The 15,403-nt window shown below is 42.1% G+C and overlaps 1 protein-coding gene across 1 annotated transcript in view; it reads right to left on the bottom strand.

The window, feature by feature from the left end:
• The window catches only part of LOC134645959 (anosmin-1), a 41,280-nt gene extending 27,221 nt beyond the window's left edge, over positions 1–14,059 (bottom strand). The window contains exons 1-2 of the mRNA XM_063499608.2: positions 13,786–14,059; positions 8,117–8,164 (exon numbers count right to left, since the gene is read on the bottom strand). Of these exons, the coding sequence (XP_063355678.1) occupies positions 8,117–8,164; positions 13,786–13,977 (240 nt within the window). The 5' untranslated portion in view covers positions 13,978–14,059. The remainder of the gene's footprint in view (positions 1–8,116; positions 8,165–13,785) is intronic.
• Between the last annotated feature and the right edge of the window lie 1,344 nt (positions 14,060–15,403).

Genomic DNA, 15,403 nt, shown 5'->3' with positions numbered 1-15,403 from the left:
CCTTCTAAACCAAAAAGAAATTACAAAGTAGTGCTTCAAAATGTTCATATGTGGGCTGCTGAAGCTAACAAACCTCAAAACCTCTTTCCAAAAAGAAAAATCTTAACATATAAATATTTTCAAATTTCTCTACATGACAGCAAGCATGACTTGGCATACTCTGTCTGAGCATCACTATTTCTCACAGTAAAGCCATAATACCAACCATTACTCTTAAGGGTTTTCCTGTTTTCTCTAACATTGACCCTCCTTTAAACTGCTTTAAAAATGAGCTTCATTCTAATCCAAAATCTATAAAAATAAAAATTAAAAAAATAACAGTAAGCGAGACAGAGAGAGAGCAACAGCGAGATTCACATTACACGTTAACTAGGTTAAAACATATTTCATCAAGCGCACGAGCTGTGATCTGATGGACTGTGAAATAATACACTAGTAAAGCCTTCCAATATATCTCTGACGTGCCATTATGTTTCAAAGTGACTGTAAAAATACAGCGAGTAAATCAGGAAGAAGATATCCTCGTCCTGAGCTGTTATGAAGTCTAGACACGCCATTTCCTCAACCTAATGTGACCTTATAGTCCATGAGATAGCGCGTATTTAATTTCTGCACCGCCGTAAATTAGCACAGGTGTGTGCTGCGCAGACAGTGGGTGGATCGTGTAGATCAAAAAGATTCAGTGTGCTGACTTGAGATGTGAGATTGCAACTCTATACAGCCCCACAATTTTCTTTTTTTTCCCCATAAGCAGGAGCTTGCTTACGTAAATGCCACTAATTCTATTTAGGGCTGTAAGATTTAGGTTGGTTTTATTGTTTCAGAGGCAACAGAAAAGCTATTTGCTGGGATGGAAGTGCATTTTTTTATTCATATGAAGTTTTGGCCTGTTATTTTTGGGGAAAGAAAGAAAGAAAGAAAACTATGCTGTAGCAGTTACTGTGAGGTGTTTTGTTCCGCGATTACATAAACCTCTGCAAACTAACAGGAAACCCACAGGGCTAGCAGTGTCAGTGGAGAATTACTTTAGTCAGGAAAGACAAAAATGATGGCATGTTTAGTGCTTCTGCACTTCATTTGTTTTGAACCAGGTAATCTATGATTGCAGCAAACTGGTAGCTGTCTGCTGTCCTCCATCTATCTTCAGGCGCATCCATACCACATGGAAATGTGGTATTTTCCACTATCACAACAAACCATCAGTCATAAGTATACGATGTGACAACTCTATTAAGTGATTGAGACTAGGATTTGCAAAGGCTTCTTCAAATTTCTCTTAAACAAATAATGACATATTTTCCAAATGTCCGTGTGTTTTACAGCCCTGTGCGAGACATATGCTGCGAGCATTTAAAGTGTCATAATTCCCTCTTCAATACAACCAACTAAAACAATGTTGTTTTCCAGGTCCAGTGGGGTGAAACTGAATTTATGCGATTCGAGACTTTCTATTTTGTTTGTCAAACCAGGCTCAGAGACGTTGAGTGAGCTAGCAGGTGGTGTCACAGACATTCTTTGAGGATCACTTTAATTATTAATTTAAATGCAGTTGAGGGCGCAGACAACAAAGAGCTGAATAGCAATAGCTTGGCAGAAAGTGAGAAGGAAAAGAGGAGGAGTTGGGAAGGGGGGGCAATGCATGAATTATACATTTACCCCACAATCAGAGGTGCCTGCCTTATTTATGAGCAAAAAAAGCCCGCACAGCTTTGCCAGAATTGTGCTTTGTCTACTGTGGAATGCAATAGGAGTTCACTTAATACTTAATGACTCTGAAGTTTCACCCAGACACACAAACACACCAATGCCCCACTGCCCTTTAAAGGGCTCCTATTCTTACAGATCCACGGCCGTCTCACGTTATGTTCTGCAGTGACAGGAGTCAAAATTACAGTGGCTGTAACCAGACCCTCAGTTATCACCTACTTCTGAGCTCAGTTTATATTTCATGACAATTAGACTCAACAGGATGTATCCATCATGTGGGGTCAGATTGGTGATAAAGAGGCCGCCATGAGCTTTTGCTGTGACATGGCATGGGAAAGCCAAACCCTCTCCACGGTTTTCTGAAAAGCATGTCAGATCTGCCCAATGCATGATATACTGTATTTACCCCCAAACAATCACGCATAATGTGTTGATGACAGACGTATAGAAGCAGAGTTGAAAGCGGGATCACACGATAAAAACACTTCCTCATCGGCAAAGCCATTTATTCAGACTGTTCACACGGTTGATTTATGGCGACAACAGTGAACTCCTGCTTACCATGCATGGGATGAAAAATGAATTTCTGCCATTGTAGACCGAGGACATGGTAAACAAGTCAAAAGGCATTAGCTCTGCTGGCTTGTTTCATAAAATGACCACTCAAGCCGTCTTAATCCCTTCCTGCTTCATCTCAAATCAAATGGGACCAGACCTGGAGATTCTGTCCCAATGTAGGCCAAATACATGTAAAACACAACATGCCATAGAGGGGAGGAAAGCCGTCTTAATCCCGTGCTCCAGTCACATTCCACCACTATCTCCAGTTGTTTATTTGAGTTTCAGACACACTTTAAATTCACTAATCCTACTTGCCCTCTCTAGTGTTCACTAAACAGCCCCTCAGCGTTATCGGCATCTTTGAATTGCAACACATCCAGATTGAGAAATAATATGCAGACAAAAAAAAAAAAAAAAAAGTAGTGATATAATGCATTCTCTTTGCTTGATGTGATGACTGAATTTTCTTTTATATGTAATTCAAAAAGCACTGCAAAAACTTCACAAACAGAGGGCAAACCTGGGCATGTTGAGTACGTAAGATAAAGTATACAGCTGTGGAGAGCAAACAAAAGACCAAAAAAAAAAAAAATAGACTTTCTCTTCATCTCAGATACAAGTTCAGACTGGAAAAGCTAAAGTATAATCTACTTTGCTGAAGTAGTCATCTCCAAGTCAGAAGGTTAAGAGATACATCGGTCACCGAGGCCCTGCTTTTCAATCGTTCTGAAACTATCACACACAGCACTCAGTGTGGGGTTTATCTGCGGGATGTAGCAGCTTTGAGTGCAGCTGGAATAAATTGATAAGCCCCCATCTACTAAGTACATCAGCTTAAAGATTCTTAAATTCTAATCTTTCTTTCACCAAGGCGACTGTTGGCACGATCGGTCTGGAAACGAAAATACAAACAACAACTGCGAATAAAGCCACCGAATTAATTCTTGCCACAGCACCTCTTAACACGTGATCTTAGGAAAGGAAATGATGGCAAAGTTAATGTGATAAGTATGCTGTAATCTGTGATGTTCAGCCAATACGTCCTCAGATTGAGAATAAACACTTGGATGACGGCAGATTGTCTCAGTGTGACTGGTCATTATTGCTAAAAGAGGATTTCACTGCAGCTTTGATTACATTAATCCTTCAAGAGCATTAAATCCTTTCTGACAGGGAGAACATGGGAAATCAGGCTATCTGTGAAACTTTGATTATCTTTAAGAAAAAAATAAAAAAGGCCCCTTATGCTCTGCGGGATCAATAAAAACAGACAGGTATAAGGTAGCGAGCATATTTTTTTTCCTGAAGGATTTCCTGGCGCACTCATCACTCAGATACTGAGCAGACAGGATTGCAAAGAGGAGCTCTGGATTGAGCTTTCACTGCTGAAAAAGTCTCAACTGCAAGTCTCGCAGCCTCTTTGCCTCCTCTCCTGTGGCCACGTCTTTGGTGTTTCTTTTTTTTTTTTTCTGTGGGGGTTTTCATTCCCTGCCACCCACCATGTGAATAATGAGCTCCACAGATAGCAGCCAATGAAGCGACCCCCCCGTTAACCAATGAAACTTAACAACCATGTCCAGATCAGGTCCTTCCTGCTGGGACTGACCAGCCTTGCTTCACACTCCTCTGCCACCCACACACAGACACTCACACTGCCTCAAACTACATAAAATACAAGTGGGGAAGTAAAAAGACAAAATACATGGCTGTCTTTTTACATGATCTCTCAAAATTGAACACTCGGGTCACATATATGACTACGTGAAATGGGAAAGTGAATTAAGTCAGACTGGCTAGGGCTGTTTCGGAAAAAAAAAAAAATTACACTCTGCTTACACGTACGCTGGCGGGCAATCCAGACACAGTCTACTTGACAGATTGATTTCTAGCCTGGCTTGCTTTGAGGTGTCGGTGCTGGTAATGTGACTAACACGGGGAAGTGCGATGAATGTCTGGCCTCAACATGACCAAAAGGTGCTTTGAAGTCTGTCTAAGCACCTAACAATCCCAGCCATGCCCAGCTGTAAAACTGCTAACCCTTACCCATTTTATCACATCATTTCAGTGCACCTCAAAATGTCCTAACCACCAAGGAAAGCTTCAAGTGAAAGTGACCCTTTTCTGATGAATATGCATTTAGTGCTTCAATTAAGATGAACTGGAACCAGGAAATAATAATAAGGTGAGACTTTGGGATTTATTTTATAGGTTCATTTCACTCTGGAAAAAAAAACAACAAAAAAGAACAAGTGATGAGGAAGTGTGATCATTTTATTTTGGCGTGAGAAAATGTGTGGGTTGGTAGAAGGGGGGGTTGTGGTTGATAGTGGCTTTGAAAGACACTTTTGAATGTGACATAGTAGCATTCCAGCGATTGTTATTCAGGAAAACCGCTCCAAAGCTTCCAACATGTGAAGACGAAGGCGCGTGTAATCCAAAAGAGTAAACACTTCTTATTCTTGCTCTGGAATTTGAAGCTTAGGGTGTGATTGATAGGAAAGATCATTCAAAGGAGCCACCTGGTACACGCAAGGCATCTATGAAAGACATGCACGACTCACTGGCGTCGAATGGCAGCCAGACAATGTTGCTCTCTAAAGATTTTTCTCCCTGCAAATGCTTGATAAGTAAATATGGGGCTATGATTGGCTCACAGAAAAATGCAGGACTGAGTCAACATCTCCCCGATAAAGGGCTTCATCGTCATTTTCCTCTATTTAAATATCATCCTAAATGAAGGGAAAAGTGAAAAATAGCCCACTTTCCTCCTGAGGAGTTATTCTGATTGGCGCCTTTCAGTGAATTACTGCAGGCCAACCTATCTAGGCATATAGAGTATGCCCTTTCTTCTCATCCTTCCCTGATAGAAGTTTGAGTAATGAAGCGCACAGCTTTCTTGCAGACATTTAGTTGCCTTAAGTCTATCCTAGCATTTGATGTGGAGCCTGGATCACACCCACAGGGAAAGCACACCCTGCAAATATCAGCTACGCTCTGAACATGGAAAGCTTCTTGGCTTCTTCTGCATGCTCTCCCATGCTGTGGGCACACAAAATATATTTTCTTTGCCCCACCAGAAGAAAAAAAAGAGAGAACACCCTGGAGTGTTTTTTTTTTTTTTTTTAACTTTTAGGGAATACAGCCAAACTTCTCAAGAGGCGAGCTCTAACAGTAGGGAAACAAAATGACAATAGCTCCTACAACTGCTTGCCGTCTACTTCCCTGGCATTCCCCTGCTGAATAGACTTTGTCTGCTGGCCCACTGTTGTGGCATGATAATGACTCCCCAGCTCTTCAAATGCCACTTCGCTCAGCTCTGGAGAGAGGGCAAGCAGGTTAATTACCATTACAATGGGGGAAACTGAGAGCAGGGCCAACTCTGGACACTGCATACGAGATGACCGGGATGACTTTCTCATCACAAATGGAAACAGGAGGCTTTGATTTCCTAAAATGCAGACAGATGGACAGGGTCGCAGCATCTTTGTCTAAACTATTAGGCAGCCCTTCCTTGCATTTCCTTCACAGGCAGGGAGCTCTCAGTGGCTCTTTAACCGTTCTCCAGGGTGGACAGGCCTTCTGCCCTAACGCACTCCCCCCGGAGCTGTTGCCTTTGTCTTCTCTGTTTGACTGTGAGCTGTTCATGAAGTGAAGAGGCTAATCAGCGGCTGTAGAGCTATTCACGGGGAACCACTGTACAGCATGGGCCCATTTGGTGCAATTGTCAGAGTGGCCACAATAGCTCTCTGTTTTGACACGCTAAACACAGGCCCTGAGAGCACACTCGAGCCATTGATGTGGATGTGAAGTGTGGTGATGTTTGCTACCAAAATATTGACTTCTTGCTGCAAATTAAACTTAAGCACCATGCCCTGGCCCGCACCCTGAACGGCTGAATTGAAGCCTAGAATTAAATTAATTCGATTTGGAGAGCCCTTGAAACGGAAAGTAGCAGAGCATCACAGCTGTAGAACAGCAACACAAACATATCATTATTTTTAAGGGCTTACATCAAATCCAGCCTCATGTATTTACAGTGTACAAGTAGGATAAAGAAGTGCTAACTGGCATGTTTGTTACAGCGGGGAGACCAAGAAGTTCATTACAGAGTATTTTTGGATATTTGCAGAGTTTCAGCAATGTTAGCTGGTTGATTATGAAAACAGTATGCTGTCTTAGACTTGCAGCCAGCAAAAGCTTCTTTTTTTTTCTCTTTTCTGTTTTTTTTTTTTTTTTCAAACATAAAACTTTGAATTACTGAGGGATGACTGGTGCCAAGAGCTGTTGTTGGCTATCGCAGTGGAAAGGAGAGGAACAAGTTTCACAGCATTATGGTGAAAACAAAGAAGGTTCGTCTGCTTGACTGAAGCAAAATGTCACCAAAGTTTTAAAATAAAATAAATGACATATTTTCTTAATCACACATTACATTTTAGAACGAAGTTGGATCACACACGAGCTTCAGACTGTATTCACTAATATAACTAATGTAATTTGACTACTTTATTCAAAGAGGAGGTGCGACTTCAGCGACAGTCAGAGCAGCATTAACCTGGCATGTTTTCGATGGCAGGAGAAACCTGAGCTCTCGGGAGACCATGCAAACTCCAAACAGAAAGGCCGTGCCTGTGTTGGAACTGGGGGAGCACTATACAATGACATTTCACCCCCAAATTAGTACAGATTTAGTGGTGTTAACAGTGCAGAACAATGTGCTGTAAGTGCGTGATAAATAGGACAAGTGAAACAACCCGTACAGAACACATGACAAAGCACTGTTGCAATAGCTCGGCTTTATCCAAGACAAATTCAAATTGCTCGAGAAACGATTTGAAATTCAAAAAAGGAAATTTCACTTTGCAAGGCTGTTGATACTAGACACTGATTGGGATTAATAAGTACTCCACATGAAGCCACATTAAGTAAGCACAAATAACCGCCGCCGCTCTGTATTTTAATGAGTTTTCAATTAATCACAGTCATTGTAATAATGCGTTTTACACAAATTCTCAGCATGCATTCCTCTCTAACTGCAGACTGATAAAGGCATGCGAGGAAAAGTTATCGAATTTGTCCTCACCAAGCTACCTTGACATATAAGGCGGACATATAAGTGAGGAAAAAGAGAAAAAAAAAGAAACATCTGATGCTTCATGAAAGGAAAACCTGTCTTCTTGCAAATATGCGTGTTGTGTATGCCCTATTTTGATTCAAAGAGGTCTAACATTGCTGGATCTTGGTTTCTATGCCTGTGCGCGGGAAATGAGAGCGTTTGACAGATACCAAAAGCATTTCCAAGCATTTCTACTTGGACCTCCGCTAGCACATCCTCCTTAGTTCAGCCCCATCATGTTCTCTGTCCACAGTCTATACAGCGCATCTCTGAGGACCTTGTCAACAGCTCCAGGAGAGTCTGATAGAATATGTCAGCACCATCTTTTCAGAGGAGCTGTCAACACCGGCTTTGTATCAACCTTCTTTGGGACAGGGCACAGAACTCAAACAAGCCCTGCGGGAGACATACTTTAATGCATCCGAGTGAAACTCCAAATGACAGCAGAAAGAAAAAACCAATCACGCTCTGCTTTCATAAATTGACACACCTTTAATCTCTTTAGATCTTCTTTAATTGTATTCCAATTACAAGAGCAAATGGGTATCAATGAAAGCAGGAGCAATCAACTATGGTTTTTATCTCTTGACAGTCTATGTCAACAGCTTATGAATCCCGCAGGCATGACAAAACTAGTCCTGTCGTGACTCGTACATTTTATGTTGTATTATTCTTTGATAATGAGGCATGTATGTAGCATGCGTCTCACTCATGGAAGAAATGAAACGGTGTTACCTTGGAGCACTGCTTGTGATTCTGGCACCACACCAAGGATCCATTATTCTGTTGAAAAGAAGGAAAAACATCATCAGTCATCAGACATACTGCTGAAAGAACATTTATAATAACCAATTCATCAAGTCAATGTGCAACTTTGACCCTTTCCTCTCCCTCTCACAATATACCTCCGCGGTGGCCAAGGCCTTTTTGATTAACAATAATGTTAACAGCACAGAAATCTGAAAGGCTGACTGCGAGTCAGCTTTGTGTGCTGAGTGCATGCAGCCCAAGCAGGAAAGCAGGTCACCACACTAAGGTGAGGGCAAACCTCTGGTCAGTTTCAGCAGAGCATGGTGACCCCAGCTTTTCTGTGAATTTGTTTGATCTCTCAACAGACATCTCAGAGGTTACAGAAGGAGGAACTAATGTCAGCACTCCTCCACAGACCACAGATATAGCCAATTTGCTCTAATTGCGGTCGAAGTGCCACCTTCGGCACTCCAACAAGGTAAACATTTGGTCCTAATAGAGCCGTGTTTTTGTAAAGCTTCGATGTGTGAATACAGAGGACTATCAAGTGGAGGACTAGTGGAGGTAAATGACTTGTTCAAGCCGTTTCCCTTATTCCATAAGGACTGAGAATTATGCTGTTTTTCTCTGCGAACATTATTTTGGTTGGATACCAAGAGGAAGGCTCGAGCTTTAGCATAAATGACCAGGTGATTATGACGAAAGACAGATCAGCAACAGCTGATTTTCTGCACACTTGCAAAGCAACATTGACATGTCATCACCTTATAAACTGACATGACAATGTTTCATACATTTCCACATTCAGCAGATGCAAATGACGTATTCATCTGGATTTACGTTTTTGGTTGGTTTGTAACCATAACTCTCTTACAGCTCAACTCGAAGAAGCTGTAAAGTTGTGTAGCACACACGGGAACTGCAACATCAGGTGGCTTAATCACCTGTGACATTACAAATAATCATCTGACCATTGATTATTTCCTAGACTTAAGATCAATGACAGATTATCATGACAGTATTCTCAGTGGAGACTCTGTTTATAGAGTTACATTGCTGGAATGTATAACCACTGACTTAAATCTGGCCTTGAGTTTTGGATGTTCCCTTTGCATCCCGGTGGAAGAAATGAAGCGGTTAGATAAAGCCAAACTTTAGGGGTCTGCAGGCAAAAGGTCTGCTTAAGTTCAATGTCAAGTTCAAAGCATTTTCTCACAATGTAATCCAGAAGAAATTTCCCATGAGACATTAAGAGAGAACTTATCATTAAAGGCTTTAATTTGACATCCAGTACCAGTAGGTGCTTTGCTTTTTGTGTCAAGGATAATGGTTGAAAAGGCTTCAAAGGAAGCCATGATTGGACAGTCATGTCTTCAGAGAATCTCTTGAAAAAAAACTATTCAGATAAGGATGAAAAAGTACTAAGGACACTTGGAATAGTTTAATTTTGTTACCATGTGAAGTAAAAAATGGGAGTTAATTGGCTCAAATTTAGGGTGCACCAGCAGGTTTTCTGAAGTCTTTGACGTGGTTTGTCAAAATGTTGACTAAACTACGACTTAGTTCTCAAAAATGCCTTATCTTGTCCTGAATAATTTGATTAAAATCCATGTGGAATTTTCAGGATGTATTTTTTTCCCCCCTTTTAAACATCAATCCCACCAAACAAACCCCATCAGTGTCACCACATCAATAAAACTTTGACATTTACACTGGCAGGCAATGCCTCCAGATAATTTATACAGTTTGTCACAACTCAAGGCCATGTCCTAAATCATCAATCCTGTTTTTGACACCTTTCTTTACCCATCCATCAATGGAGACAGAGCCAGATCCACATAGGAGCTAATTTTGCTTTGTGACAGCATCCCCGTAGCAGAGAGGCTCAGCAGGATGTTGCCCCAGCTGTCCAGGCCTGACCCCACCATTTCAGGGACCAACGGGGGAATAATTATAGGTCAGGACTTCATCCCTCTGACTCACCATGACATTCCTCTGCAGTCTGAACATTATGCAGTCCTGAGGACTGTCAAGGACTCAAGTGAATGAATTCTTTCCAGATATTCTCCTGTGTGAGGAGACCAAACAGTGGCGCATGAACGCACGACGGTGAACCATGCTTTGTTGATGACAGCGGAGTGACTAGATGAGGCATGTAAACAGGGTATTTATCACAAAGATACACTACGGGCATTGTCAGTTGAGAATTAAAGCAGGTGGGCAAGGGCGTGTTGCATTGTCTAGACAAACTGAGACGAACATGTACAAAGGCCTTTTGATCTTTGAGTAGTCCAATCCAGCTTTTGAAACTGGAAATCTTTGTCTCCTATGGGCGTCTGATTTGGATTAAAAGCATTGCGGTTCCCACTAATCACATTTTCAAATTGCATTTAATCCAGCTGGTCTACAGGTCACCGTACTTTTCTAGCCAAGTCAACTGGAGACTGGACTTCAAAGGACAGACTACGGTCTCTCTCTGTGTCCTTTGACAACTCAGGAGTCGTCAGGCATCACCAAAATAACTTCTCCTTAAGGGAACATATGCAGCAGCAAAATATAGGAGCCTGAGATTTAGGCTTCGACTCGAGTGGGTGTGAGGGCTGTGGTCATTCTGCCCATTAATTATTCACATTATATGAATAATTTGTCAGACGCTCTGAAAGTGAGCTAATGCGTTCAGTGCGCGTTCAGTGTTAACATTAAAGGGTTTCAGAAATGTAAAACAACACTAGTGTAAAGTTGTCTCCACTTAGGAATGAGGCTTATTTGTCAAATGAGGTAGCTCAGGGTGTAGCAGCACTCTGGGCTGAGATTTACAGACATGACTGTCATGGTTTAAAAGCATTTATGGAGAGAGGTGAGGCCAAGCTACATAGACCCCTTATTCATCCGCTGTCTTCACTAATGAAAAACTCCACACATGAGACGAGCACTGGCTGAGGTTTGATTCCACCGCAGGTTATTTAATATCAAAGGCGAAAACAAGGGGACATGGAAAAACCACTCGCCAATGTTTTTTCTTGCCTTCACTTAAAACACAAACCTCTCAGGCAAGATGCTTAGACTTTACTATGCAGCACACAAGCGATGAATGACTGAATTTAAGATGTTAGATTTTTATTGCTCTGAATGTAATAACAAGACCTCGTGGACACACCTTGTTTTTGGCTTCACAGGTCCCCACATAAATAATCCACTACAAGGCTGATGCTTTCAGAATACATTATTGCACGGGGCTCCCAGCTCGCTCTTAATATTTTAAAGTGTCCGAGGCTAATATTTATGGTTGGGTGTTCCCCTCTGTCTATTGTACTAGGGTGACAAGTTCCCCAAAAGTGGAGTAAAATGCCGATAAATCTCTATTTGGAAATACTATTGCATCAATAAATCTAGTGATGCTATAAATCTGACAACCCATGGGTTTCCTAACTCAGCAACTCTACGCTTGTTTCCATTTCACACTAATTCAGAACTGGGGCAATTAAAACAAAGTCTCTGATTTGCATTCTGATTCAGCCACATAAAGAAAGGAAAGACGCGTGGGTGTTCATAACATCTGTAATAACATCTAAATTCTCCAAGTATCATTCCAGTCTTAAATTCCAGCTGCAAAATGTGTTAAGAGGAAAATTTGTCTCTTGTACCATAACCAAAATAAGCAGCCCATATAGATTACCAGATATTGAGAAGACACAGTAAAATATTAAGAAACAGGAGGCAAACGTTTGACATGCAGCCAAGGTCTTTCATTTCCATTAAAATGGAAAGACTTGCATGTCTTGGTTTTCCCACTGAGTATTAAATGACCCCTGAAGGATGTCCGAGATGAATTAAGAGGTCTGTCGTGTCGATCCTTGGAGTGGAGCTCCAAGCTGCCGTTGCTGTAATAAGATCTGGCAGAGGAAGCAGATCCACCTGTGGGTTGTGCTGACTGAGCATGCCCCACTGTTGTGGCAACATTACATTAGAGCTTATCACATTTAGCACAATTGGGCGCCACCATTTAGCAGGAAGGTGACCTCCTTGGAGCAGCACTTGGTAGCTCGATGTATATATCCTGTGCATGCCTATGAGGTGTGATGCTGGCATTTATTGGCAGGGCCAGGAGGGTAGAGGTTGGGGGTGGGGGATGGGGATTGGCAGGGCATATGTTTTTGCAGCTGACCAGACCCCCCATCCTCACATAAAAGGACTGTTGAGAAAACAGTGCATAAGACAGTTCGTGCAAATTATCAACAATTGCCGTCTATTCTTAGACCCACAAGCTTGCTCCAGCACCCTTGCTTATCACCAACCACAAAACGCCCCTCTCTTTAGACAAACGCCTTGCTCTCATCTTCCCCTCACTGAAGAGCGCCCCAGACTCTGAGGCTCTGCAGTCAATTATACTGACTGTTAGCTGTTCATTAGAGGTGAGACTCCATCAGTTATTTGGCCTCCTGGCTGGTCACTAATTTAATCCCCCCAACTTTGCAACCTAGGGCTGCAACACACTGTATATTCTCTAAATTAATCCCTGACACTATTTGCCAAGTTGCACTTTAAGAAATACAAACTGGGTCTCCTACTTTCCATCCATGCGGGATTTTCATTGGAATAAAGACACTTCATCCGTCAGCCTTATTATCCCTTAATATAATTCCTTTAAATTAACTGCAGAAGGTCTGTGTCCCACGGACCTGCATTACTACACCAAATCAATAAGTGCTTTCAGTGTAAAAGTAATCGGTACCAAAGAAATAAAGCAATGGGCTTTGCTGATTCATTAGACCTAATTACAAATTTACCTCGCCCCAGAATGTTTCCTGACAATCAGGGATTCATTAATGCACCTTGAGAAAGACATGCCTTGCAAATGCAAATGAAGTGAATATAAAGGCCGTCAGCAGACAGATAGCTGGTGAAAAGGAGCAGAGGGGAGAGGGATCAGTGACCAGCTCTTTTCTCTGGAGTCCTGGGAGAGAACAGTGTGTCCGGTGGAGGGTGAAAAACAACTTCTGACACCACATGCCAAATCATCCAAAGCATACATCTATTTTATATAGGAGCTTCAAACGCGCTCGGGGTCACAGCACGCTTGCTGGTGGGACAACCAATGTCAAAAGTCTCCAAACGCAAAGTAAGAGAAAAGTTACCCACTACATAAAGAAACAGTAGCAAGTACATTTCAAGTGAGTGAGAGGTATCTCATTTTCCAGTAATTAGCAAGTAATGAATGGAAGCTGGCTCAACTGAGAGGCATTCATAATGTCTCTGTCTCAAAACACTGAGATGGGTTAATTAGGCTTGATATAGCTTAAAGCCTCCCACTCCACACGTTCACACACACAGAGAGACGGCCACACTCTGTATATAGCAACTTTGTAAGGAAGCCAAGCTGTCATAATTAATGTGAAGCTGAATCTCCAAATTTGTGACAGGGTTGTTTGGTGACAGTGATTGTTCCTAACAGAGCACCAAACTAATGAACTACACGGGCTTCATTAGTGACCTGCTCCAGCCTTCTCACAATGGGCTCAGGATAAACAGGTTTGACTTAGGCTATGTGGAAATCATCGACCGGCACATCTTCCCATTCATGCAGCGGCACGACATCGCATTCGCTTCTGATTCCCCGCATATTGCCAGGAGTTCCCGTGAACACATGCTCGTACCTGAGAGTGCTTGAAAAACGCAGAGATGCGAGTGATGTGCAGACTGAGGCATCTCGAGGCGCATCTTGCTCGATAAATACTGGCAGTGAAGAAAGAGTCGTCCTGCTTCCTCGCAGACACACTCCCCGGGCTCGTTAGCGCCGTAATCCACAAACACAGGGTCACACACACGTTCAGACTCCTGGAAAACATTGTCCCTGCTGCTCTGCATTTAATCCCCTCCGCGGATCGGACAACACTGCGTGCAGGCTCCGGCGAAGAAACTAAGGAAACTTCAATTATACACTGGGGAGGAGTCAACGGCTCACGAGCCCTGCTATTGGAGGATCCCGCGGTGACTGACAGGCACGAGGAGCGTTAAAACAGGTAGACTGCTGCATAGTCCTTCACTCTGTCCAAAGCAAAGGCTGTTTGTTTTAGGGAGCAGGCCTGCAAAAGAGGAGGAAGGGGTTGAGTAGAAGTCATACTCTGCAATCAAAACTTGGAATGGGCAGATCAATAAATGAGTAAATAACAGACAAGAGATTGTTATGGAAACTATAGTCTATTTAATCAGCACAATCCACCACCTCCATCTACCTAAGTATGTTTGTACTGGATATAGCTCTGGATTCCTAGTCTATGACAGATCTATATTCTATCTGTAGTTCTGACCAGTAGCCTAAGTGTATGACAGCTGATCTGATTCTTTTTTTGTATAATAAGAACAAGTCTACAAGTTTTAGAGCCAAACACAATTAATTAAAGTATTAAGCGGTTTTAGATCTATCCCTATAATGGATAAGAGACATATTAAAAGGAAAATGATCAAGACTCAGGCTTGAGGCCAGGATATCTTGACTTAATCTCCCAGAATCATTGAACGTTCATTAGACATTCAAGTCTTTAAAGCTCCAGTTTGAAATGCAGGGTTTCTGTTTTAATTTAGCAGTCTTAGAGATAACCTCATTTGACATCAACTTTAAAAAGGCTACAAGATATACTCTGTCTTCTTCTTTTGGCTGCTCCTTTTAGGGGTCCCCACAGCGGATCATCTGCCTCCATCTCAACCTGTCCCTCGCGTCCTCCTCCATTGCACTAAACCCTCTGCAAATCCTTCTTTACCACATCACTGAATCTTGTCTGTGGTCTTTCTCTTTCCCTCTTGCCTGGAAGCTCTGTCCATCCATCCAAGATCTGTCCATCCATCCATACAAACAATCCATCCATCCATTCATTCATCCAACCCCGGGTCTGGACTGCCATTTTCCATATAAATAGTATTATAAATTCATTTATGAAATCCTTTTTGGCAGCATATCAGCTCGTGTGCACATATAAATCTGTTTATGCTACATTATGTAGAAGAGTTAAACTTACTGATGATACAACTCGTCTGAATGTTTCATAGATGGTCGTCTGTATTAAACCACCACATATGGGCTTGGACATGCTTGCCAACATCCCAGGGAAGCCCATTCCCCTCCAGCTCTCACCTACATGCTTCACAGTAGCTTGGAAAAACAATTCTACATGGAAAACTATTAAAACCATCCTGACTAAATTCCTCAATATGGACTCCCGACTTCTGGCATCATTTCTTCGCCCCAGGTATGGAGAAAGTATGACATGTAGGAAA

Source organism: Pelmatolapia mariae, linkage group LG16_19, assembly GCF_036321145.2.
Source record: "Pelmatolapia mariae isolate MD_Pm_ZW linkage group LG16_19, Pm_UMD_F_2, whole genome shotgun sequence".
NCBI classification, from domain to species: Eukaryota; Metazoa; Chordata; class Actinopteri; order Cichliformes; family Cichlidae; genus Pelmatolapia; species Pelmatolapia mariae.
Note: the sequence above shows the minus strand (reverse complement) of the source record. Positions and strands in the feature narration are given on the sequence as shown.